This window comes from Bos taurus, chromosome 9 (genome assembly GCF_002263795.3).
Source record: "Bos taurus isolate L1 Dominette 01449 registration number 42190680 breed Hereford chromosome 9, ARS-UCD2.0, whole genome shotgun sequence".
NCBI classification, from domain to species: Eukaryota; Metazoa; Chordata; class Mammalia; order Artiodactyla; family Bovidae; genus Bos; species Bos taurus.
The window spans coordinates 76932373-76960267 of record NC_037336.1 but is presented as its reverse complement, the minus strand read 5'-3'; the positions used below and the strand labels follow the sequence as shown (position 1 = coordinate 76960267).

The 27895-nt window shown below is 39.0% G+C and overlaps 1 protein-coding gene across 3 annotated transcripts in view; it reads left to right on the top strand.

Moving 5' to 3' along the window:
- The window catches only part of TXLNB (taxilin beta), a 62052-nt gene that overhangs the window by 13203 nt on the left and 20954 nt on the right, over window positions 1-27895 (top strand). For all 3 annotated transcript variants that reach the window (XM_059889692.1, XM_024996601.2, NM_001102051.1), the window contains 5 exon segments: window positions 773-864; window positions 6370-6540; window positions 15736-15930; window positions 17828-17947; window positions 22325-22399. In XM_059889692.1, the coding sequence (XP_059745675.1) occupies window positions 793-864; window positions 6370-6540; window positions 15736-15930; window positions 17828-17947; window positions 22325-22399 (633 nt within the window). In that variant the 5' untranslated portion in view covers window positions 773-792.

Genomic DNA, 27895 nt, shown 5'->3' with positions numbered 1-27895 from the left:
AAGAGGCACTAAAGGAACAAAACCAAAAACATGGGCAGACTAAACTATCAAGTTTCTCTGCTTTGGGCTGGAATTTTTTTACAGCTCCAGGTATTAATGCCGGCTGCTTTATAGTAGTCAGATATAGGCTGGTTTGCTTCTTCTTCTTCTTTTTTTTTTTTTTTAATAATTAACATGGGGAAATGGATGATTTACTCTTCCATAAAGTCTGTGGTTTTTTAGTCTTCTGAATATTTTCAGAATGTTCACAATTCCCTGGAATATTTAGAGTATAAGGGGAAGTAACTAAGAATGAATTCTTAGGATGGAAATTTAGGGACTACTCTTATAGTCAACATTTATTGAAAATCTACCATGAGCCTGACACTGTACCACACATTTTTATAAACTTCTCAATTAATCACTTATTTTGCAAAGTAGGTGTCATTCCTTTTCAAAGGGAAAAAAAAAAATTTACATCTGCATCTCAGACAGGTTAAGTGACTTGCCCAAGGCTGGATAGCAAGCAGCTAACAAGTAGATGTGGGTTCAATCCCTGGGTTGGGAAGATCCCATGAAGAAGGGCATAGCAACTCATTCTGCTATTCTTGCCTTAAGAACCCCATGGATAGAGGAGCCTTGGAAGTCTATAGTCCATAGGGTCACAAAGAGTCGGACATGACCAAAGCAACTTAGCACAAGTAGACCACCTGAGATTCCAGCCCTTATCATCTGACTTCAAGTTCAACTCTTAATTTTTAAAATGTCTTTATGGTTTTTGTTTTCTTTTAAGGCAAAGAAGCCAACCTGCTAATGCAAAATCTGAACAAGTTGCAAACTCCTGAGGAAAAGTTTGATTTTTTATTCAAGAAATATGCTGAATTGGTAAGTTCATTGATTAGCCCTTTTGCCAGAAAGATTTAAGCTCTGGTTAGAGCTGAGAAAAGGAGGTTGTTAGCTTTTCAGGTACCTCATTATAGACTATAGCTGGTTACCCCAGGCAAGTCAAAATCAGACTTCACAAAGGCAGAGTTTTTAAAAAGGAAAGAAAGAAACAGAAAAACTGAGGAATAAAAGCAAAAGGAAGAAAGAGAACAGAGTTGGAATCACTCCACCTTCAATTATGTGCATAATTTGAGAGATGGAACAGCAAATTAGAGATAATTAAAAGTTGTGAAAATTTAAAAGTTCTTTTTGGCTTTTCAATGAAACAGAAGTACACTAGAAATAAAAAGTAAACTTTCAACTGGTTCTTAAGCACAGGTTTTTTAAGGGAATGGTCTTCTCAAATAAAGCAGAGGTTGACTTAATTCCACCCCTCAGTTTGTGAAACATTCTCATTTATTCCTGATGAATGCATCCATTCATTCATTCATTCATTCATTTATTCTCCATGATCTACATTCTTCTCCTGTCCCACACAATAGCAAAGCACTTGACATGGATTTTGTTTCCAGTTATAGATCCTCCACATGCAGTCTCCCTCTCAACAAATTAGGGCCCGTGGCAGGAAGAGAAGCCACTCCCAGACTTCAGAGAACTCGTGAAGTAGATGGTCTCCTCACCAGTACTCTTACAATAGTCCACTTGGAAGAAAGAAAAGGGCTCAGCAAAGCCAGCACCACTAGTTTCAGTGAGGCCTCGCAAAAACTGACTAAAGGAGTTGCACCTGAGGTCCATGCACCAGCCCTGAGGTGTAGAAGACCCACTGTGGAGATGTGGCGTCCTCTCAAGTGAGGCTGGGCAATACGCCACCTCATTCTCATTTCTTCTTCTTTTCCTCATTTTTTTTCACTTACTTATTTCTTTCAGAGAAGCAGTGACAGCCCCCTACCCAACAAAACAGTTCCTCCTGGCAGTAGGTCAGACTGCCCCTGAAGGCAGATTTACCTCATATCAAAAAAGCTTGAGTCAGGGCCTCTCACTTGCATAGGCACCTGTGAAGCCCTGAAGATGATTCTTTTTTTTTAATCTTCTTTTTTTAAAGAAGGTCTCCAAAACTGAGACCCACAAACCACTCAGGTCACTGGTTGCATCTTATCCCTGTTGATGAAGTAGAGTTTATGAGTGGCTTGTTTACCTTCTTTTTCACTCTGATTTTAGTCCTGTGATCCCTGTGTAGTCTTTGCTTTCTCCCTTGTACATTCATGTACACCATTATGCTGAACTGTCATAAAACAGACCCAAAGAAGGGGCTTTCCAGGTGGCGCTACTGGTAAAGAACCCATCTGCCAATGCAGGAGACATAAGAGACTCAGGTTCAATCCTTGGGTCAGCAAGGTCCTCTTGAACAGGGCACACCAATCCACTCCAGTATTCTTGCCTGGAGAATCCAATGGACAGAAGAGCTTGGCAAGCTACAGTCCATAGGGTCACAAAGAGTCAGACACAACTGAAGAGACTTAGCACAGCACATCACAGCACAGCCTCAAAGAAATTCTGAAACCCTGAATGACTAGTGACTGTTTAACTCTGCCAACAATGCTTTTAAATTATTTTTAATCACATAAACCACATCACAATGATAAAAGGAAAATGCTGAATACATAAGTAAAGATATCTCTAATCCTACAGTCTAAAACATGAACACTGACTTAACTGTCTTCCTTTTCAGTTCTACTATACAAAGATACCTTTTGCATAGCTACCATCATTAGGTGCATAGAATTTAATAACTTTTTGTGGCTCATGTGACAATCATTTTCACATGTGTTCTTCATAATTATATTTTGTCAAAGCTATGAAATTTTCCATTAATTGACTTTATTCTACTGGTTCTCTAGTTTGGGGACATTTATATTCTTTCCACTGTTTGTTTTACCAAATATTGGTGCAGTGAACATCATCATGCATGAGATTTGTTTCTTCTCTTTTATGATCCCAGGGAAAAGTTCCAGAATTGGGATTACTAAATCAAGCAGTATAAATGTTTTTAATGGCCATATTGTTTTCCAAAAGAATGGTATAAATTTCTAAAGCAAGTATTAGTGTATCAATTTTATTGCAACTTGTTTAATATTGCCTGTTAACCACTCATGAACAATTTCAGCACCATAAAACAGTCAAAAATAATATTTTCCCCCCAAATCTGACCCCATCCTCACTGGTCCGTCCTTGCTCTTTTCAATGATTACTACATTGATTTCCCTTTAATTTACCCTTCAATTTACTTATTCACACCAAGGCCTTTCATATTTAGTTTCTAGTACCATGTTCCATGCTTAGGTGAACTGGGCATCTTCCAGACTACTAGTCTTTATGTTGCTGTAGCCCCACAGCAGTACATCAGAAAAGAATCACTTATCCAGTCTGCCTAAGATCTTTCTTATGAGCCAGGGCTGTTCACCCTGGTCTCCAAGAATTCCCAAACCCACTCACCCTACTAGTCAAGCAGTCAATCCCACAGAGGTTATTTTTTCCAGAAATTCTACTCAGCTCAGTCTTACTATACTTTGGCATTTGTATCATATCCCATAATAAACTTTTAAACTAAAAAGATCATTCTAGAAAAAATAAATAGGAGAAAATTGACCTCAAAACCCTATTATATATCCTTTTCAGAAAGTAAAAATTATGAAGAATTTCAACCTTTTACTTGGAGACTAAAAGCTATTTCCCTACTCACTGATTCAGAAATTAATATAGAGAGTGTCTGGGAATTTAAGTGTTAACATAGAATAAATTATTAAATTCAAAAGCTGTGAATCACATTGCTACTCAAGTTCACTCACCCTTACAGATTCTAAATCCTGTAATATCAACAACTGTATTTTATTAATAAATAAGAATAAGTTCATAAATAAATAAGGACACCTCATGACTAAATTAAGAAATGACCTGGAAGAAATATTTTTGCAAATTTCCTCAATTTATAAGTAGTTACAACATCACAAACTACTTGGCATTAATTTTACTTTTTTAATTTAATAATAAAAAGAGAGAACAAGAGAAACTGCAGATAAAAATCCTATATGCCTGTTAGAACTGGACAGAAGGCATACATCTAAACGTATCACTAAATCACAGAGCCAGCATTTGACTGAAGTTGACTCCGTTATAATGTTTGCTTTCATCCATTAAGAAACACCATATGCAATCACATAAACTTGAAGTAGTTGAACAAAATTAGTCACACTCTAAAAAAAATTGTCAGAAAGTTAAGGGGTTTTAGTTAGAGCAAAGCAAGATAGACCTAGCTATATGTCAAATGTGTATGATCCTTCAGTAAAACTAGAACATTTAAATGTTCAGTGAGCAAGCACAAATCATCTCTTCCAACTTATGAAACATAAGCAAAGTATCCTTCTCCTGAAGCTCAGATAAATCCACACAGGGCAGTGTTCCCCCAAAGAGGGAAAGTCTTGCCAACCATGGGACAACATGCAGTGTCTCTGGAGATATTTTGGATATCACAGTTGGGGATGCTACTGGTCTCTAGTGGGTAGGGGTCATCTGCTAAATAGCCTACAATGCACAGGACGACCCCCACAACAAAGAACTATCACCAAATGTCGATGGTGCTAAGGCTGAGAAACCCTGACAAATTGTTTAATCTTCCAAAGGAAAAGTCTAAACCAAAATGGCAATATCAGTAATAACAACATATAAATTTCAAGAAAGGACAACAGTTCATTTAAAGTCCACACACAAGGACAAGAAGTTTCATCCATATCTAATAACTATGGTGCAAAATGAAGTTAGCATGATAAATATATAATAAAATATCATTGATTTTCCAATTGAACCTCAAGAAAGATACCAATTTCAATTAATATTTATAGTAATATGGATAATATGGACCTAGCTTTTCCTGATGCTAACACTCACTAATAAGTAAAAACATACATAAGTATGAAGATAGAATATCACGAATGAATATCCCCAGCTTAATCTGGCAAAGGTTTATCATGGATATTTCAGTATAATGGGAGGGAGGGAGGGAGGAAAGAATTAAAATAAGATGTGAACTGAAGAAAATGTGACAATCCTGTTCATCTAGCTCAGAAAGAACTAATGCTTTTTCAAGATAAGAAATTAAGATAACAAACCAAGACACATATCAGGGCTTACAGTGTGTGTACCCATTTGTATCTGGCTCTGAGAGGCACCAAGGGACCTACAGTCCAAAGAACCCATGAGCTTCCAGGCCTTTTCCTCCTCATTAGCCAACAAGATAATTATCACAGCGAGCACCCACCTGGCTTACACACCATTCAGATTCTAAGGGAACTCAGTCCAGTGGAGGAAACGGCTCTGAAAAAAAGGCTCCAGCTTGCTCCTGGTCACACTGTCAGATCCCAGTCCTACTCCTAGTATGCCATCTCTGGAGGCTTAATTTATATCAACAAATATTTATGGGATTCTAGTTGGAATAGGGGAGGCTGAACCCACATTCCCCCATTCCAACTAGAATTCCATAAATATTTGTTGCCAAATTTACCAAACAAAAATAAAGAATGCCCAGTTACCTTTGCATTTCAAGTAAACCAAGAGCAAATGGCAATACTTTGAATTACTTTTACTAAAAACTTGTTCTCTATTTATTTGAAATTGAAATTCAGCTGGGTGTCCTACATTTTATCTGGCAACCCCTAGCTCAGAATTTTAGCATCATGAGACAGAAAGTCCAGGGGTCCATTGGTTTCATTTTCCATGTTGCCCTCGATACTTTAGCTGTGGCTGCTGTGAGAGGAGGCCCCACCTGTGCTCAGCAGAAACAAGTGTCATGATTCATTCACCATAAGCACGGAGGCTGTGGGGGATGGGCAGAGAGCAAGGCTTGTTACAGACACTTCCCTTGTGTGCTGTTGAGTTGTGCAGTGGCTATTTCGGAAACTCTGGTGACAGATCATCAATCCTTAAATAGTCAAGGAGTACATGCTCCTCTCCTCCTTTCTCATAATCCACACGCTTCACCTTCTGTTTACTAGCTGCTTTTCGCTTTCCTACTTTTTAAAATAGTTGCTAAAGCTTGTTTTGAGAAAGAATTGTGAAAATTTAAATGTAAACCAAGCAGACACACCACTGACCATTTTCCTAAGGCAAAGCATTATTGTGAATTCTGAAACATGCCTTTCTATACTGACTGACTTCATTAGACTCACAAAAGATAAAATTGTTTCTAGACCACTGAAAAGAAGATCAAAGTAAAAGAGATCAAGAATAATAATGATAAAGGAAAAACCTATAAATGTTATGCTTTTAAATCATATCTACAAATATTGCCATGGTAACACGCGTGAAGTTCATTTGACTCCAGAGGGGGCAGTGATGATAGCAACAAATTTTCCAAACAACCAGAGGGTGGTCTTTAGGCATTTCCTCTTCTGCTCCTATCAACTCAACAGAGATTCCTGCCCTTTTTTTTCACATGTGCACCCCCACATCTAGCTGGATGAACATCGCACTGAGCAAAGGAAGTTAAAACTCCTACAAAAGAAACAGGCACAGATCCAAAAAGAAAAGGACCAGCTACAAGGTGAACACAGCAGAGCTATCCTTGCGAGAAGCAAACTGGAGAGTCTGTGCCGGGAGCTGCAGAGACACAACAAGACACTGAAGGTATGTGTCACCAAGGCCCCAAATAACACACTTTCTTGCACACTTTGTAGGCACAGGCTTCTGCCATTCGTGCTGTGAGTTTTAGAATCAGAGAGATTTGGGTTCAAATATTAGCCCTGCCACTTGCTCACTTGTGACCTGCAATAAATTATTTTACCACCCAAGCCTGTTACCTCATCCATAAAATGGGGATTATACCAATGTCACTGTGTGGTCAGGAAAAAATTAAATGAGACCACATATGTAAGGTGCTGATGTAGTACTCAATGAATAGTAGAACTTTGGTAAAATGTGTGTTATTCCTCTTTATGTTGAGTTTGTTCTGTTTTGTTTTTTAAGGTAGGCCTTAGTTCTACTCTTTAACATACAAATTTATAAAAATTCAACATTTTTTGACTAAAAATGAAATCTGCATGACATGAAACAAATTGACACAAAGCTAACTGACAGAAAAAGGGAAGACTGAGAGCTAAAATGTCAACAGTCATCTGAAAAAAGAAGTTACTCGAAAAAACGCTGAAGCTCTCTAAGCTTAATTATTCAATCTAAAAATAATAGACTGATCACTTCAGTCAGTTTGCATGGGCTTCATTAATCACAGCGTAAGCCTGTAGCAAAGTAATGTCTCTGCTTTTGAATATGCTATCTAGGTTGGTCATAACTTTCCAAGGAGTAAGCGTCTTTTAATTTCATGGCTGCAGTCACCATCTGCAGTCATTTTGGAGCCCAGAAAAATAAAGTCTGACACTGTTTCCACTGTTTCCCCATCTATTTCCCATGAAGTGATGGGACCGGATGCCATGATCTTCGTTTTCTGAATGTTGAGCTTTAAGCCAACTTTTTCACTCTCCACTTTCACTTTCATCACAAGGCTTTTTAGTTCCTCTTCACTTTCTGCCATAAGGGTGGTGTCACCTAGATAGCATATTCAAAAGCAGAGACATACTTTGTCAACAAAGGTTCGTCTAGTCAAGGCTTTGGTTTTCCCTGTGGTCATGTATGGATGTAAGAGTTGGACTGTGAAGAAGGCTGAGCACTGAAGAATTGATGCTTTTGAACTGTGGTGTTGGAGAAGACTCTTGAGGGTCCCTTGGACTGCAAGGAGATTCAACCAGTCCATTCTGAAGGAGATCAGCCCTGGGATTTCTTTGGAAGGAATGATGCTAAAGCTGAAACTCCAGTACTTTGGCCACCTCATGCGAAGAGTTGACTCATTGGAAAAGACTCTGATGCTGGGAGGGATTGGGGGCAAGAGGAGAAGGGGACGACAGAGGATGAGATGGCTGGATGGCATCACTGACTCGATGGACATGAGTCTCAGTGAACTCCAGGAGTTGGTGATGGACAGGGAGGCCTGGCGTGCTGCGATTCATGGGATTGCAAAGAGTTGGACATGACTGAGCGACTGATCTGATCTGATCTGAAGCCTGTAGCAGTGTGGTTAATTTGATTACACGCAGACACTAGCTCCATTCAATGAAGCAAAATGCAGAGTTCTCCAAGATAGTACTGCATGCAGCCACAATCCCCTTTCCAGCTGAAGATGCTAAAGCTTTTGACAAACAAGAATTAGACAGCAATATTCCTGTGATATAGTTATTATTACCTGTGTTTAAAAGGAGATACTTTAAGAAACAGAGAGATTAATATCATTGCTGAGTTTGTACAATGGAATTAGGAAGAAAAATAGAATTGGATAATGGCTCCTCACATTCCAAAATTGGGGGCTTTTTGAAGTAGAAAAAGAAAATTATTCATTTTGATATCAGTTTTCAGAGGTGTGGTCTCCCTGACTCTAGTCTTGCTTTCTCCAATCCATCTGCCACAATGATCTTTCTAAAATGCCAATCTAGCCATCTTCCTGTGTAAACATTTCAGTGGCTCTTCATTATCCTTATTAGTGTGGTGTATGAGGTCCTACATGGCCCTTGATTACCTCTCTGACTTTAGCTCTTACCATCTCCACTGCTTTCTCTGCTTTGGTCACTAAAAGCTTAGGTCACTAAAATTTCAAACAATTCTTGACATAGTCTGTTAATCTCTCACATGTTTTTAATTGGAGGATAATTGCTTTACAATGTTGTGTTGGTTTCTGCCATACAACATCATGAATCACTCATAACTCATCACAGCCTCATCATGATAAAGGGGCTTGCTTAACTCAATGAAGCTATGAGCCATGACATGCAGGGCCACCCAAGATGGACAGGTCACAGTGGAGAGTTCTGACAAAACCAACTCAGTGGACATGAATTTGAGCAAACTCTAGGAGATAGTGAAGGACAGGGAAGCCTGATGTGCTACAGTCCGTGGGGTTGCAAAGAGTTGGACATGACTTAGGAACTGAACACATACACACACACACACACTCACACACACACACACACACACACACACACACACACATATCCCCTCCTTCTTGAGCCTCTTCCCACCCCCACAGTCAGTTTTTGATATTTGGGAAATGAAATGCTAGGGTGATGAACTTTAACTCTCCAATTATGAGTTGTAAAAGATGGACTTCTGGCATCTCTTTAATCATTGCTCTGGGACCATCAAAACCCAGGTTAGATGGGAATGGGGGCATTATCCTCAACTTCAGATATGTAATCAAGTAATAGCACTCTGTACCTACATAAACCTCCCAGCTTTCAGGAGTGTTGTAGCATAAGGAGATAAAAGTTAAATCTCCTTTGATGATGTGGATGGAATGATGTGGTGTAGTTTCTTTGGATAGCATTCAAAGACAGAACGACGGAAGTGGCAGGAGACCCTGTACATATATCTGCACACCCTCAGTAATGACTTCCAGTTGTGGACAATGGAATTAAGTAGCATCACTATGCCAGGACTTGTGCTGAGTGCTTTACATATGTTATTTTATCCAATCTTCACAAAAACCATGAGTTAGTATCTCCATTTTATTGAAGGAACTGAGACTGAGCAATCAAAATCAGTTGTCTAAGGTCATGAATATTTTGTCAAAATCAGAACTCAAATTCAAAACATTTTCTGATTTCCCTCCTGATTGTTTCTTTGATCCATGGGTTATTTAGAAGCATCGTTTAATTTTTATGGCCCCTTTATATGGTCTATCTTGATGAACATACTAAATGCACTTGGAAAGAATGTCTGTTTTTCAGAAGTTACGTGTAATGCTATATAAGTAATAATTAACTCTAGAGTATTTATGTCTTTACTGAATTTTTGACTTGTTCCTCTATCAATTGCTGAGGGATGGGTATAAAAAGTCTCCAACTATAATTGTGAAATTGCCTACTTCTTTCAATTATGTCAATTTTTGATTCATGTATTCATATTTTGAAGCATTAGTACAACACGTGTATACTATTGTTATTTCTAAGTCTCCTTGATAAAGTGACTTTTACCAATATGAATGTCTACATTATCTGATATCAATCTAACCACTGTAGCTTTCTTACTCATTGCTTGCAATGAGTAATCTTTTTCCATCCACTTATTTTCAACCTGGGTTTTTCTGTTTTTCTATTTAAAATGCATCTCTTATAGTTGGGCCTTCTTTCTTTTCATTCTTACAATATCTGCCACTTAACTGGAGTAATTTCTGTTGTTGTTGTTTAGTTGCTAAATCATATCTGACTCTTTTGTAACCTTACGGACTGTAGTCCACCAGGGTCCTCTGTCCATAGGATTTCCCAGGCAAGAATACTGGAGTGGGTTGCCAGTCCCTACTCCAGGGGATCTTCCTGACCCAGGGATGGAATCTGGGACTCCTGCATTGGCAGGTGGATTCTTTATCACTGAGCCACCAGGGAAGCCCCTTAACTGGAGTAGTAGTCCATTCAGTTCAATTCAGTTCAGTCGCTCAGTCATGTCCGACTCTTTGCGACCTCATGAATCGCAGCACGCCAGGCCTCCCTGTCCATCACCAACTCCCGGAGTTCACTCAGACTCACGTCCATCGAGTCAGTGATGCCATCCAGCCATCTCATCCTCTGTCGTCCCCTTCTCCTCCCGCCCTCAATCCCTCCCAGCATCAGAGTCTTTTCCAATGAGTCAACTCTTTGCATGAGGTGGCCAAAGTACTGGAGTTTCAGCTTTAGCATCATTCCTTCCAAAGAAATCCCAGGGCTGATCTCCTTCAGAATGGACTGGTTGGATCTCCTTGCAGTCCAAGGGACCCTCAAGAGTCTTCTCCAACACCACAGTTCAAAAGCATCAATTCTTCGGTGCTCAGCCTTCTTCACAATCCAACTCTCACATCCAAACATGACCACAGGGAAAACCATAGCCTTGACTAGACGGACCTTTGTTGGCAAAGTAATGTCTCTGCTTTTCAATATACTATCTAGGTTGGTCATAACTTTCCTTCCAAGGAGTAAGCGTCTTTTAATTTCATGGCTGCAGTCACCATCTGCAGTGATTTTGGAGCCCAAAATGTTTACCCATCTATTTCCCATGAAGTGATGGGACCGGATGCCATGATCTTAGTTTTCTGAATGTTGAGCTTTAAGCCAGCTTTTTCACTCTCCTCTTTCACTTTCATCAAGAGGCTTTTTAGTTACTCTTCACTTTCTGCCATAAGGGTGGTGTCATCTGCATATCTGAGGTTATTGATATTTCTCCCAGCAATCTTGATTTCAGCTTGTGCTTCTTCCAGTCCAGCGTTTCTCATGATGTACTCTGCATATAAGTTAAATAAGCAGGGTGATAATATACAGCCTTGATGTACTCCTTTTCCTATTTGGAACCATTAACATAATGTAATTATTGGAGTGGTTGGATATGTCTTCCATTTTATTATTTATTTACTATTTGTCACATCTGTTTTTTCTTCCTCTGCTTTTATCCTGCCTTATCTGGATTACTGGAAACTTTAAAAATTTTTTATCTCATCTCTTGGATTTTTAATTATATCTCTTTCCATTTTTAGTGGTTGTTCTATGATTGCTATAGATATTCTTAACTTGTCACAGTCTACCTGGAGTTAAAACTGTATCACTTCATATAATATGTAGAAACATTACAAATAGAAGGTCCCTTTATTGCTCCCTATCTTTATATAATTTATAAAACTCCTGAGGCAATGCTATAATTTTTACTTTAAACAATTTCATATAGTCCTTTAAAAATTCAAGCAAAACTGTCTTTTCTCAAACCCAGATTTTACCATTTCTGATGCTTTTTATTTCTTCTGAAGCTTTACATTTCTGTTTGGTGTCACTCCCTTCAGCCTGAAGAACTTCTTTAGTACTTCTTATAGTATAGGTCAATTCTCTTATTTGCTTTTTATCTTTAAAATGTCTTTATTTTGCTTTATGATCTAAGGTTATACTCACTGGATAAATAATTCTAGCTTGACAAGAATTTTTTTCCTTTTCTTTCTCTTACTCAGTCTTTTATAGATTCTGTATTCTGGCCTCCACAATTTCTGATGAAAATCAACAATAATTTGAATTATTGTTCTCCTGGTGTGATATGTCATTTATCTCTGACTACTTTTAAGAATTTTCTATGGATTTTTGGCTTTTGGAATTTTGTTTTATGCCCAAGTGTGGCTTTCTTCATATTTATCCTACTTAGGATTTGTTGAGCTTCTTATACCTGTATCCCTGATAGCTCAGTTGGTAAAGAATCTGCCTGCAATGCAAGAGACCCCAGTTCAATTCCTGGGTTGGGAAGATCCACTGGAGAAGGGATAGGCTACCCACTCTAGTATTCTGGCCTCGAGAATTCCATAGACTGTATAGTTCATGGGGTCACAAAGAGTCAGACGTGACTGAGCAACTTTCACTTCATATCTGTAGTTTATGTCTTTTACCAAATTTCAGGAAGTTTCAGTCATTATTTCTTTAAATATTTTTTTTGCTGCCCCATTCTCTCTCTCTCCCCCATTCCCCTTCTAAGATTTTAACTCCATGTGGGTTAGATCTTTTGATATTGTCCCACGGGTCCTTGAGTCTCACTTCATGTACTTTATCAATCTTTTTTCTCCTTGATCTTTAGATATTTCACACTGACCTATCTTCATATTCACTGACTCTGTCCTCTGTTATCTCTATTCTGCTGTGTAAGCCCACCCAGTGGTTTTTACATTTCATATTTTGTAAGTTTTAACTCTAAAATTTCCACTTTGTTCTTTCTTATGGATTATTTTTCTCCTGACAGCTCCTATCTTTTTATTGAGATATTTTCCTTTTTATCAATGAACATAGTATTTTGAGCCTCAAATTATACCAAAAGACCCACCTTGTAAGAAATTAGTGTCTCAGGCAATATAATTTTAGTAAAGAAATAAGCAGGGTTTGTTATCAGAATATCACTGAATTTTAATGTGGAAAAGACTATCGGATCCAAGCTATTCATATGTCTGCATGTAAATTAATGAAATCTGTTGACTCATTATAAACATTTACAGAATACCTATGGATTGTGTGCCAGGCACAGCACTGGTTTTAAGAGGCACAGTGATTTCTGAAAAGTTGTTTTCTTAGTTATTTCAGATTTTGTCCCTCAATCTTCTTTTTGCATTATTAATTTTCACTTTGAATTTTGTGTATGATAAAGAAAATTCTACCTCAGACACTGCCCAAATGATTGTGTTTTATTTATTAGCAGAATCAAATTTTATGATTTCAGTAGACTTATTTTTCTCTCATTGAAAAACAGTGTAATGTACAATGCAAGATGCCATTCTATGGGCCAGGATTGGGTGCTATTATGGTTTGACATGTGTTAAATGCCATGTTAACAGCTATACCCTCTTTTTCTAGCCAGTGGCCAGTGAAAAACTCAGACTTGCTGGGTAGCATGGGATGGTCCCTTCATTTACTCATTCATTCATGGATGGAATAGTTATAAAAGCAAATAATATCCAAATCATGGACTATAATTCTAACTAGGAGATTGTTGACTTCTAAGTTAATCAGGAACAATAAGGACAGAATCACTATCATATGTATATTCAACAACTCTTTAACAGATGGCTGTAATCATTTTTAGTGAAATATATATAGTAAGTGTTAGCATTCAAAGTTCAAGGAAATAACATCTCTGATACTTAATTTCTCCAGATTAGGAAGTGTAGATTTCTTCTAAATTTCTTTCTAAGAAATTTCCTAAGACATATACCTCAGAAAGAGAAGAAGCACTAAAGAGCCTCTTGATGAAAGTGAAAGAGGAGAGTGAAAAAGTTGGCTTAAAACCCAACATTCAAAAAACTAAGATCATGGCGTCCGGTCCCATGACTTATAGCAAATAGATGGGAAAACAATGGAAATAGTGACAGATTTTATTTTCTTGGGCTCCAAAATCACCACAGATGGTGACTGCAGCCATGAAATCAAAAGACATTTGCTTCTTGGAAGAAAAGCTATGACAAACCTAGGCAGCATATTAAAAAGCAGAGACATTACTTTGTCAACAAAGGTCTGTCTAGTCAAAGCTATGGTTTTTCCAGTAATCATGAATGGATGTGAGAGTGGACCATAAAGAAAGCTGAGCACCGAAGAATTGATGCTTTTGAACTGTGGTGTTGGAGAAGACTCTTGAGAGTCCCCTGGACTTCAAGGAGATCAAACCAGTCAATCCTAAAGGAAATCAGTCCTGAATATTCATTGGAGGGACTGATGCTGAAGCTGAAGCCCAATACTTTGACCACCTGATATGAAGAGCTGACTCATTTGAAAAGACCCAGATGCTGGGAAAGATTGAGGGCAAGAGGAGAAGGGGACAGCAAAGATGAGATGGTTGGATGGCATCACTGACTCGACGGATGTGAGTTTGAGCAAGCTCCAAGAGTTGGAGATGGACAGGGAAGCCTGGCATGCTGCAGTCCATGCGATCTTAAAGAGTTGGACACGACTGTGCAACTGAACTGAACTGAAGAAATTTCCATTCAATAAATGTTTATACCATGAACAAATTGTGATTCCGATACCAGGAGTCAGAGTTAGAAAATATATCAATATTGTAGAAGAAAGGGGATATCTAATGATAAATTAAAATATTTCCAGAGCATGTATTTCCAGCATCAGCTTTTATTTTGATCACATTATTCTACTATCATAATAAAGACTTGCACAATTACTTGTTTCAATCAGTATTTCTTTTTAAAAATCCTGTTACATAATTTGATCATGATAGGCAACTAAATGCAGTATAATTTTACTTGCCAACAATGAAGAAAGCTTTCATAATAAAATTAATCAGAACTAAAGGGATCCTAAAATGTCTGTATCACTTGTCAGCAGAGTCTCTATCTTTGGTGTATGTAGAAGATTAAACCCTTTTATTCTAAAAGAATGACAGGAATAAGCACAAAGCAAATAATTCTCAATATAGATACGGGGGAAATTTGGGTACATTGTAAGTAGTTAGCAATGAAAGGGGAATTTTGATTTAGGAGAAAAGAGAACAGAAATGATATAAAAGTTAATTTTCAATTCTTCAATGTTAACAAAGTGGAAGAGGGGGAAATTAGATGTTTCATTTTAGAGTTAAGGAAGATTTGAAACGTCATATTGCTTTCAGATTTAAAATTTACACTGAATATTTCAATTACTCTGTGTGACTCATGGGATGATTGTTCCTTCAAAAAATACCCAGCATATTTTCTAAAATTTTTTGATACTTTTGAATTGCTGTAATTAATATATGGCTATCTTAGTTTTCTTTTCAAAAGCTTTTGGATGACATTTATTTTTAATAAGAAAAAATATATATTGTAATCACTTATAGTTACAAAACTTGGGGAATACAATGCCATCATTTTTACAGAGGAACATAAGATCTGCTGTTCCTCTTTCTGTACCAAACTAAGGGAACACGTGATCTATCCCATCAATCAGTAAGACTGAGTATCCTTTTTCCTAGGCTACAACCAAGAGATAGAACCTTCAGGCTGCATGTCTGTTAGGAAACACTGCAGTTTATTTACTCAGCAGAGGACCTGTTGACTTTAAAACAAGTTTATTTATCGCCAGCTATCAAATTCAAGGCCCTTGCTGCACCTGCTCTGAGTGACCGTGTACTCACAGTTGAAACCTTTGCTCAAACATTTATGTTGGGGCTGAGCAATGTTACCTCTAGGGAACTGAGGAAATACATCCTACTTAGCCTGCACACTATTCTCCCTTTATCGACCAAACTCTGAGTTCTGTAAACCTAGGGACTTATAAACCAGCATAACGAGAGCGTGCATTCTCTCTACAGGAAGAAACCCTTCAGCGGGCACGTGAGGAAGAAGAGAAAAGGAAGGAGATCACAAGTCATTTCCAGAACACCCTGACGGATATCCAGGCCCAGATTGAGCAGCAGAGTGAGCGAAACATGAAGCTCTGTCAGGAGAACACAGAGCTCGCAGAGAAACTAAAAAGCATCATTGATCAGTATGAGCTCAGAGAGGAGGTGAGAACCACATCAGACAATTTACAAATACTGCATATAGATCTGGGTCTGGTTTGTGAAGGTTGGGAGGTCGGTTAATAACAAAGTTATGATCAGCCTTCTCAACTGATTAATATTTAGGTTTGGACTTCTTTTACTAGCCAAAATAAAAACAAATGATATTACAAAATACCTGGCTGAAAGTCACAGAGGATTTCTTCAAAACTAGAATCACTGCAAAGCAGAGGCAATAAACAAGGGGTACAACATGAATGGATTTATCCTTGAAAATAAAAAATAATATTTCTCAGCCTTTTTTAAACTCTCTCTACAGAACCAAGAAATACTTCATGCATGCCCTCTTAAGAATTAGCATGTCATCGAAATTAAAAGTCTGCATTGTATATACTGCACAAATAATAATATATGTACTATTATATAGTATATATATAATATACTATATATTACTATACATATACTATATTACTAATATATATACTATTATATAGTATATATATAATAATTATAGTAATAATGGTATTGTTATTTATACTTAGTTTGTGCCAAACAATGTGCTAAGTATTATACTTTACATACAGTATGTCATTTAACTGTCTCAACAATCTTATGTACTAGATAATAACATATCCACATTTTATAGATGTGAAGCAGAAGCTACAAGATTAAATCATGTATCCACAATCACAAAAGCCAAAAGAGTTTGTTATCAATAGTTTACATTGGGGGACTATAAAGATCTTTCATTATCCCAAGATTATACTTTAATATTTAATATGTTTTGAAGATTCCAGATGCCCCCCTCTGGATTTTGATATGTCATATCCCTTTTCCCATCTCACTTAAAATTTTAAATCTCTGCCTTAAAATGTAATATAACATAGTCAAAGGAGCTCTGCTGGCAACATGCTAAGCTTTAATCAAGAAAAAAAAAAAAAAAACTGATATAGCAGTTTGGTAAATCAAGAAACTTCTCGCAGTAGGCCATAATTCCATGCTACCATTTTATCTTGTCACAAAGATCAATCCTGCTCCAAAGTGGAGGTTCAAGAAAAAAAGGGGAAAGAGCTAAAAAAAGAAAAAAAGAAAAAAAAAGGTGCCCATACTCTGCAGAGAGATCACGTATGGGAATGACCTGGTAGACCAGCTGTATATTCCTAGGACTGGTTCTGGGTAAGGCCCAAAGATATAATTCCACATGTACTCTTGCCAGTGGGACCCCCTAATGACCAAGAAATTCTCCACCCTGAGGTGGAGTTGGAAGCTTCATTTTACCAAGGTAGTCAACAGGTCAAAAGGTGTGGAGGAGGCAGTAGCACATTTGCATATCAATTCATCTGCAAACCTGAGCCTTGCTTGCCCACCACAGCAACAGAGTTCATGTCAGGGGGCTCCTGCCTCAGTCCCAGACAAAGGGCCACAGGCTGTTACCTCAAGGCTTCCCCACACCCTTGAGGCAAGCATGCAGAGAATTCACCATGATAAACTGAATTCATATTGTGATTAAATGTGATTTTATATTCACAGAAAGAGCCAGAATACCAAGTGATATTGCTACAGCCCTTGTGATATACATCACTGTCTCTGGAGCCTAGAGTAATAACTAGTGCCACATCTAATAGTTGGCACATTTAGAAAACTACTGTTGGGACCTTTTGGCGTTGCATTGCTGGACTCTGGCACCTCCACCTTTCGTAGCCACTTTCATGTAGTGCAAAATGCAGGAGACTCCACCAATTTATGACTTTTGTATAAAAGCATAAGTGATGCCAATGCCTTTATTCCCCCTCTTTTTAACTCTTAAAACCTAGAGAACGCATGTTTATATCAATATTACTTTTTTACACACGTTTGTCAGCACAGTAACTCAACTTGATATGTGCACTTTATTTTTCCTCAGCACCTCGACAAAATATTTAAACACAGAGAACTGCAGCAGAAGCTAGTGGATGCTAAACTTGAGCAGGCACAAGAAATGATGAAGGAAGCAGAGGAGCGACACAAACGCGAAAAGGAATATGTATTTATCTTATGCATCTATGTGCTTGTCTGGTCTGCCTTGGGGTCAGAGAACCCCTGAGAATGTTTTTGGTAATGGTCATAGAGCACTAGACTGATGGAGGAAGAGCCTAAGCTTCCCTGGAGAATGACACTGGCCGGCCCAGGAGGAAACACTGTACCTATCACTGTAACACTGTATCATGCATCCATTCACCAAACCTTTGGCAGGCACCGTTCATGAGCTATGCTCCATTCTAGGTGCTGGCGTGTAGTGGTGAACAAGATGGAGAAGTCCACATCCCAGCATGGAGACTAGAGTCTAACTTGGAAGAAAAAGGCAATAAATAAGCAAGCAAACAAAGAAGGATAATTTCAGATAATAAGTGCTACTAGGGAAATAATGAAGAATCTCAAAGGGGCAGAAAGAGGAGGCCTCCTTTAGACTGGGTGACTTGGTGGGCCTCCTGGAGCGGAGGATGCTTGAGTTGCTCCCTTCCTGATGATCAGGGAGTCACAGACGAGGGCCCCAGCAGCAGTGTCTGTAGCAGAGACGAAGGTCCTAATGCTGGAACCAGCTTGACATCCTCCAGAAATAGGAGGTCAGGGTAGCAAGAGTAGGTGCCCCAATGGGAGAAAATTTCAAAATGAAACTGTAGAGGTAAGCAAGGGGCAAACTGTATTGCTTGACATATAGTTTGAATTTTATTCTAAATATAATGGGAAAGTACTGGGTAGTTTTAGCAAAGGAAGTGACAGGATCTGCTTTGCATCTGTAAAAAGTGACTTTGGCTGATAGGTAGAAAGTGAACTAGAGAAGGGCAAGACAGCTAGGCAGCAATCTGGGCAAGATCTGATGATGGCTTTGACTGGGGAAGTGGCAGTGGAGAAGAAGAGCTGGACATGGATAAAAGTTAAGTTTTTAACATAAAACCAACAAGCCATGCTTTGAACTGGAAGATGGTGACAGTGAAGAAACAGAAGAATCAAGGATGACTCCTGAGTTTTGGTTTAAGAAACCAAGTGGTATCTTTTACTGATATCTTATTAACCCTAAACACTCCAAAACAGATGAGAGAATTGAGGCCCATAAAAGGATATGTGACTTGCTTAAGGTCACACACTGCTAAGTGACCGGGGTATGCTGGCCACATCTCCAGTACATCTGTCCCCAGATCCCAAGCTCTGTGATAGTACATCACATTCAGAGGTGTGTTTCAGAGGCATGAGTTAAAGCATGTATCTGCTGCTGGGGAGAGACAACCAACCAGTCATTCAGATTTGGCCATTTAACAACTGATCACAAGCTTTGCGTTTACCTAAAATCAGACTGGAATCACTTCAGTTTGTCAGAATAGTAATTTTTTTTAAACTTTGGTTTTCAAACATGACAACAAAAGAATGGATTTTGGAAAATATAACCTGGTGGGCACTGCATAATTACAATCAAATCTCCATGTGCTCTTAAAGATTAATTTATTAAATCCATTTACAATCTAGCTCTCAAAGTAAGAAATAAAGCATTTATTTATTATTTAGATGTAATTATCCTCAGGTAAACTATGCTTCCTATAGAACATCAGTACCTTTGGATTTAATATATGAGGCACAACAGAGGAACAATCAGGCAAAGATTCTTGTGAGAGAGACTAGGGGACAGACATGGAGTAACTTGATCTTACCAAGAAACTAAAATGATGCCCTCTTTTCCTGCAGCAATTTAGCAGAACAGCAGATATAAGTCACAGAAAGGTTCAGTTCAGTTCAGTCGTGTCTCTTTGCGACCCCATGAACTGCAGCGTGCCAGGCCTCCCATCACTAACTCCTGGAGTTTACCCAAACTCATGTCCATTGAGTCAGTGATGCTTATCCAACCATCTCATCCTCTGTCGTCCCCTTTTCCTCCTGCCCTCAATCTTTCCCAGCATTAGGGTCTTTTCAAATGAGTCAGTTCTTTGCATCTGGTGGCCAAAGTATTGGAATTTCAGCTTCAACATCAGTCCTTCCAATGAACACCCAGGACTGATCTCCCTTAGGATGGACTGGTTGGATCTCCCTATAGTCCAAGGGACTCTCAAGAGTCTTCTCCATCACCACAGTTCAAAAACATCAATTCTTCGGCACTCAGCTTTCTTTATAGTCCAACTCACATCCATACATGACTACCGGAAAAACCATAGCCTTGACTAGACGAACCTTTGTTGACAAAGTAATATCTCTGTTTTTTAATATGCTATCTAGTTTAGTCATAACTTTCCTGCCAAGGAGTAAGCATCTTTTAATTTCATGGCTGCAATCACCATCTGCAGTGATTTTGGAGCCCCCAAAAATAAAGTCTGACACTGTTTCCACTGTTTCCCCATCTATTTCCCATGAAGTGATGGGACTGGATGCCATGATCTTCATTTTCTGAATGTTGAGCTTAAAGCCAACATTTTCACTCTCCTCTTTCACTTTCAAGAAGCTCATTAGTTCTTCCTCACTTTCTGCCATAAGGATGGTGTCATCTGCATATCTGAGGTTATTGGTATTTCTCCCAGCAATCTTCATTCCAGCTTGTACTTCTTCCTGCCCAGCGTTTCTCATGATGTACTCCGCATATAAGCAGGGTGACAATATACAGCCTTGACGAACTCCTTTTCCTATTTGGAACCAGTCTGTTGTTCCATGTCCAGTTCTAACTGTTGCTTCCTGACATGCATACAAATTTCACAAGAGGCAGATCAGGTGGTCTGGTATTCCCATCTCTTTCAGAATTTTCCACAGTTTATTGTGATCCACACAGTCAAAGGCTTTGGCATAGTCAATAAAGCAGAAATAGATGCTTTTCTGGAACTGTCTTGCTTTTTCCATGATCCAGTGGATGTTGGCAATTTGATCTCTGGTTCGCCTTTTCTAAAACCAGCTTGAACATCTGGAAGGTCACGGTTCACATATTGCTGAAGCCTGGCTTGGCGAATTTTGAGCATTACTTTACTAGCGTGTGAGATGAGTACAATTGTGCAGTAGTTTGAGCTTTCTTTGGCATTGCCTTTCTTTGGGACTGGAATGAAAACTGACCTTTTCCAGTCCTGTGGCCACTGCTGAGTTTTCCAAATTTGCTGGCATATTGAGTGCAGCACTTTCACAGCATCATCTTTCAGGATTTGAAATAGCTCAACTGGAATTCCATCACCTCCACTAGCTTTGTTCATAGTGATGCTTTCTAAGGCCCACTTGACTTCACATTCCAGGATGCCTGGCTCTAGGTCAGTGATCACACCATCATGATTATCTGGGTCATGAAGATCTTTTTTGTACAGTTCTTCTGTGTATTCTTGCCATCTCTTCTTAATATCTTCTGCTTCTGTTAGGTCCATACCATAACCCCCTTTTATAAATGGAGAGGTCAAGACTAACTCGGATAAGGGAAAAGATGCCTCCAAGTTTTTAAAAATAATGATTTTATTATTTTTGGTTCCAATAACAAAAATGGACATTTTTTTAAATATATGGATTAACAAAAAGGAAAAAACTTCTATCAGCCTATCTTGAAATAAAATAGAAACTTCTTAACTGACAGCCACCTGACTGACTGACTGGGTTATCCATGACGTTCACCATTCTCTGTAAGCATACTGACAGAGGCCCACAGCATGTTGGATCCTGGGGTGAGTTAGCCATCTGCAGTATCTGAAGATGGTTGCCTAAGCTAAGACCAAGAGTCAGATCTTTGCTCCCAACTCTTTTCCCAGTTATCCTTGGTTTTGCATTATGTGAATCAACAGAATAATATATAAACTCATGAAATAAGTGTCAAAAAGTTGTTTCTATAAAAACTATGCTTTAATGCTTTGAAAGCCTAGATGTAGGCAAATAGAAAAAAAAAAAAAATTGTCAAGTTGGATGCAAGCAGATATAAAAGACTGGAAGAAAGTTGTAAAACTCAAGAGGATTATCCAATCAAGCTGCTTTACAAATTAAATATCTTAGGTCTTCCAGTTCTAGCACTATTGTTTTTTTTAAAAAAACAATAACTAACTGCTTGAACAGTTAGGTTTAATACAAAGGAACAGTTGCTCACAACAATGCCCCAGGTAAGGATAATCTGAAAATGTTCAAGCAGAGGTTGAATGATAGCTGGGCAGAATTGCTACAGAGGGGTCCAGAATTTTGTGTGATTCATGCTTGAGTTGGAGACTTTCTTTCCTCTTTTTTCTTCCCATTAGAATCACTAATTTTTAGCTGAGAATAAGACCTTTAAAACTAGTTGTTTTGTTAGTTTTCTGAGATTATAAAGTTCCCCAAAAATTACTTAAGAAGATTATTTAGCAAGCAATTAAGTTTACACAGGAGTCACAATAAACGGTAATTTAAAAGACAATTTGACGATCTTTCCATGCGTTCTCTCTCCTTACAGCTGCTGAACCAGGCAGCAGAGTGGAAACTTCAGGCTAAAGTGCTGAAGGAACAAGAGACAGTCCTGCAGGCTCAGGTGAAGTAGGGGTACAACAGTGCATGCAGTGTGTCTTCCTTGCTGTGAACCAAAGGGAGTCCACACAAGGCCTTCCACGTGGGAGGGGAAGTGGGGGCAGGAGTTAGAAATGAAGAATAACTTCATATTTACTATTTTTAAGTAAAAATAAAGGCACAATGTTATATCTAAGAAAAATAAATGCTCTGCACCAACAACTTCTGGTCAAAAGGTCTGCTGACATACAAATGAGGGTCAACCAGGATAGGCTGGTGGCCAGGTCCTCACCCATCTGTTCACAGGTCCTCTCTCCCTCCTCCCCCATTAACCTGTGAAGGTAAGGATTGATGGAACCTGTTCAAATGCACCATCTATAATTCCCAATACTGAAAATGTCCTTACTTGTTTGATATTATTCACAATAAAAGGAAATTAGAAAAATAGAGTCAGCAAAACAGAGTCGTGCTGGCCTTGCCAGTGCTGAATGATTAGAAATGGTGGACAAGTTAGAAATCATTTTTATTTGGTTTCATGTTGTTATGAGTGTATTTTGATTAGACTATAGGAATTCGTATTGCAGGCTCAAAAATAAAGGTTATGCAACAGCTGGCTCTGGAGGAAAGCCAGACTTCTCCCATCTTTCTGGGGCCCTTGGGGCTCTGCTCATCGTGCCACAGGCTAGGCCACAGAGTCCTAGTTCCCCAGCTGGGAGAAATGCCCACTTGCTAAAGGGACTATAAAATCACACAGTGAAAATTCACCAAAAGCGAGAAAATCAGAAGCCTTCCAAAACTGGGCAGCATTAATTTAAGATTTGAATATTTCACTTATAAATGTTAATGTTCTGACTGCTGAATACTTGTCCATTGTAAATATTAAAAAATTATTCATTGTATGAATGAACAAGTTCAATGAATATTTGTGCATTTTTTTTAATTTAAAAGAAGCAAAATCACAAATTACATCACTGCATAGACAAAAACAAAGATAACATTTTGATTTCTAACCTTCCTAAAGAACACTTTTCCAATGTGTTTACCAAACACAATGATGACTTGTTTCCCCACTAATATACCAAACAGTTTTAAAATATTAATTACACAAAAATTTGAAAAATATATTTTTTCACTATTAATAGATTCAAAGGACTCAGAATTAAAAGATTAAACTATAAAGTTACAAACTCAAGATCACCCTTTAGGCAGTCACAGAGCACATCATTTCACGGTGTGGGGTGGGTGGCAGGCAGAGACAGTTCCCGAGCCAGAAGTAGGCAGGGGGAAGGAGGTGTGACCTGACTGTAGGGGGGCAGGGGTTGGTAGGAGGGGAGAATCCAGAGCATCAAGTCAGGGCTTCTGGCTCTATCTCTGTCCCATTCACAGCACAAAGCCTTGAAGTATACAGCAGACAGTACTTGAAGCTATTCAGTGTTCACAACATCTGTTATAAGCAATCTCTACTCTTCTATGCTAAATGAAGAATACATTAATACCATGAGACTCTGGGCTAGAGAGTGCTTCATTCAGCAGATATCAGAAAACAGGCCTTTAATAACCTGAAAGGTATGATTTAATTTCCCACTCCCTCAAGTTTGAAAAAGAAGGACCCAAGGTCTAGACTTGCCAGTGTTCCTTGTTCAATCCTCAAAACTGGGCTGAGTCCAGGGACCAGATGGCTCTTCTGCTGAGAAGCTGTCTGATTCTGTACAATTCACCTAAACCTCCCTGGACCTAAACTTCCTGGTCTGTAAAACAAGGATGCTGCAATGTATCTAAGATCCCAAGCTGGAGTCCTTTGACCTCTTGGAAGCCTATTACTTTTCAGTATTTCCAAAACATAACAGCATATGAGGCAGCAGCTGCTGTGTAAAATGTAGTTGTTTTTGACAATATAACAGCTTCGCTTAGCAGCATGGATGGTAGCTATTCGTATAGTTGATTCAGTTTATAAAAGGAAAATAAGTCTATGTAATATATGCAGTTTGTTTTCAGGTTATGCATGCAAAGCACTTAATTCAGTGTCTGCCCCATAATAAGCATAATTAATTCAACTAATATTTACTGAGCATCTAAGTGCTTGACATGGCTCTACATGTTAGAGATATACTACTCAATAAAAGAACCAAAAATGCCTGCCTAATTAAACTCACAATCTAATGATAACAATGATATTAATTAAAATGCTAACGACTAGTTAGTGTATGAGTTAATCCTAGTGTTATCTTGTGGGCTCAGTGTTATCTTGTGGGCTCAGTCCAGTTCAGTTCAGTCGCTCCGTCGTGTCCGATTCTTTGCGACCCTGTGAATCACAGCACACCAGGCCTCCCTGTCCGTCGCCAACTCCCGGAGTTCACCCAAACTCATGTGCATCGAGTCGGTAATGCCATCCAGCCATCTCATCCTCTGTCGTCTCCTTCTCCTCCTGCCCCCAATCCCTCCCAGCATCAGGGTCTTTTCTGATGAATCAACTTTTTGCATGAGGTGGCCAAAGTATTGGAGTTTCAGCTTCAGCATCAGTCCGTCCAATGAACACCCAGGACTGCTCTCCTTTAGAATGGACTGGTTGGATCTCCTTGCAGTCCAAGGGACTCTCAAGAGTCTTCTCCAACACCACAGTTCAAAAGCATCAATTCTTCGGCACTCAGCCTTCTTCACAGTCCAACTCTCACATCCATACATGACCACTAGAAAAACCATAGCCATGACTAGACGGACCTTTGTTGGCAAAGTAATATCTCTGCTTTTGAATACACTATCTAGGTTGGTCATAACTTTCCTGCCAAGGAGTAAGCATCTTTTACTTTCATGGCTGCAGTCACCATCTGCAGTGATTTTGGAGCCCCCTAAAAAAAGGTCTGACACCGTTTCCACTGTTTCCCCATCTATTCGGCACGAAGTGATGGGACCAGATGCCATGATCTTCGTTTTCTGAATGTTGAACTTTAAGCCAACTTTTTCACTCTCCACTTTCACTTTCATCAAGAGGCTTTTTAGTTCCTCTTCACTCTCTGCCATAAGGGTGGTGTCATCTGCATATCTGAGGTTATTGATATTTCTTCTGGCAATCTTGATTCCAGCTTGTGCTTCTTCCAGCCCAGCATTTGTCATGATGCTCTGCATATAAGTTAAATAAGCAGGGTGACAGTATACAGCCTTGATGTACTCCTTTTCCTATTTGGAACCAATCTGTTGTTCAATGTCCAGTTCTAACTGTTGCTTCCTGACATGCATATAGGTTTCTCAAGAGGCAGATCAGGTGGTCTGGTATTCCCATCTCTTTCAGAATTTTCCACAGTTTATTGTGATCCACACAGTCAAAGGCTTTGGCATAGTCAATAAAGCAGAAATGATGTTTTTCTGGAACTCTCTTGCTTTTTCCATGATCCAGTGGATGTTGGCAATTTGATCTCTGGTTCTTCTGCCTTTTCTAAAACCAGCTTGAACATCTGGAATTTCACAGTTCACATATTGCTAAAGCCAGGCTTGGAGAATTTTGAGCATTACTTTACTAGCCTGTGAGATGAGTGCAATTGTGCAGTAATTTGAGCATTCTTTGGCATTGCCTTTCTTTGGGACTGGAATGAAAACTGACCTTTTCCAGTCCTGTGGCCACTGCTGAGTTTTCCAAATTTGCTGGCATATTGAGTGCAGCACTTTCACAGCATCATCTTTCAGGATCTGAAAGAGCTCAACTGGAATTCCATCACCTCCACTAGCTTTGTTCATAGTGATGCTTTCTAAGGCTTACTTGACTTCGCATTCCAGGATGTATGGCTCTAGGTGAGTGATCACACCATAGCGATTATCTGGGTCATGAAGATCTTTTTTATACAGTTCTTCTGTGTATTCTTGCCACCTCTTCTTAACATCTTCTGCTTCTGTTAGGTCCATACCATTTCTGTCCTTTATTGAGCCCATCTTTGCATGAAATGTTCCCTTGGTATCTCTGATTTTCTTGAAGAGATCTCTAGTCTTTCCTATTCTGTTGTTTTCCTCTATTTCTTTGCATTGATCGCTGAGGAAGGCTTTCTTATCTCATGGCTAAGGACACACCTAGTGATAGATGAGACAAAGAAGTTCTTTAGTTGCCAAAAAGCTTCAGAACCACTGGAAAAGATGATCTCAGGACCCTGTTCAGCTCTAGTTCATGAACACAGAGAATTTCCAGGGCTGTAGAAGCATGGTACTAAACTGAGTTAACCCTGCCTCCTTCATCACTTTGCTTTCCATGGTGCTTGGCTCTCTCTGCAAGGACCCTCTCTTGTCTATCTCTTTTGTCTTCAAGGCATTTTCACAACTTCAATAATTACTTAAACATCAAGAAGAATATGGAGGCCCTGAATCCCTACATGTAATAATGCTTAAACAAGCTTCTATTGAAAAGTATCAACACTATATTTTTTTAAAGTTTAAACCTTGAAAAACAAAGTCTGTTGTTTTTCAGTCACTAAGTCATGTCCAATTCTTTGCCACCTCATGAACTGCAGCACCCCAAGGTTCCCTGTCCTTCACAATCTCCCGGAGTTTGCTCAAACTCATGTCCGTTGAGTCCACGATGCGATACAACCATCCCATCCTCTGTCATCCCCTTCTCCTCTTGTCCTCAATCTTTCCCAGCATAAGGGTCTTTTCCAATAAGTTGGCTCTTCACATCAGGTGGCCAAAGTACTAGAGCTCCAGCTTCAGCATCAGTCATTCCAATGAATATTCAGGATGGATTTCCTTTAGGATTGACTGGTTTTGTCTTCTTGCTGTCCAAGGAACTCTGAAGAGTCTGCTCCAGAACCACAGTTTCAAAGCATCAATTCTTCAGCACTCTTCTATGGGCTTGCCAGGTGGCACAGTGGTAAAGAATTACCTGCTAATGTAGAAGATGCAAGAGACACGGGTTCCATCCCTGGGTTGGGAAGATCCCCTGGAAGAGGAAATGGCAACCCATTCCAGTATTCTTGCCTGGAAAATTCCATGGACAGAGGAGCCTGACAGGCTACAGTCTATGGGGTCACAAAGAATTGGACACGACTGAGCTCACACACATCCATGCATGCATGCAGCCTTCTTTATGGTCCAACTCTCACATCCATACATGACTACTGGAAAAACAATAGCTTTGATTAGATGGACCTTTGTCAGCAAAGTGATATCTCTGCTTCCAAGGAGCAAGCATCCTTTAATTTCATCCCTGGAGTCACCATCTGCAGCGATTTTGGAGCCAAGAAAATAAAATCTACCATTGATTCCACTTTTTCCCATTCTATTTGCTATGAAGTGATGGGACGGGACGCCATGATCTTAGTTTTTGGAATGTTGAGTTTCAAGCCAGCTTAAACAAAGTCTATCACAGATGATTTTGCAAAGCACTCAAACACGTCCTTTGGTTTGACAATTAAAAGAGTGGGTTAGTAGGAAGAAGACGTCTTAGTCCCCATTTCTATGGTCTGAGCAAAGACAATATAAAGGACAGATTGTGTTTTCCTAGCTGGAAGTCACTTTTCAGTCCTAAAACAATAGCTTGCCA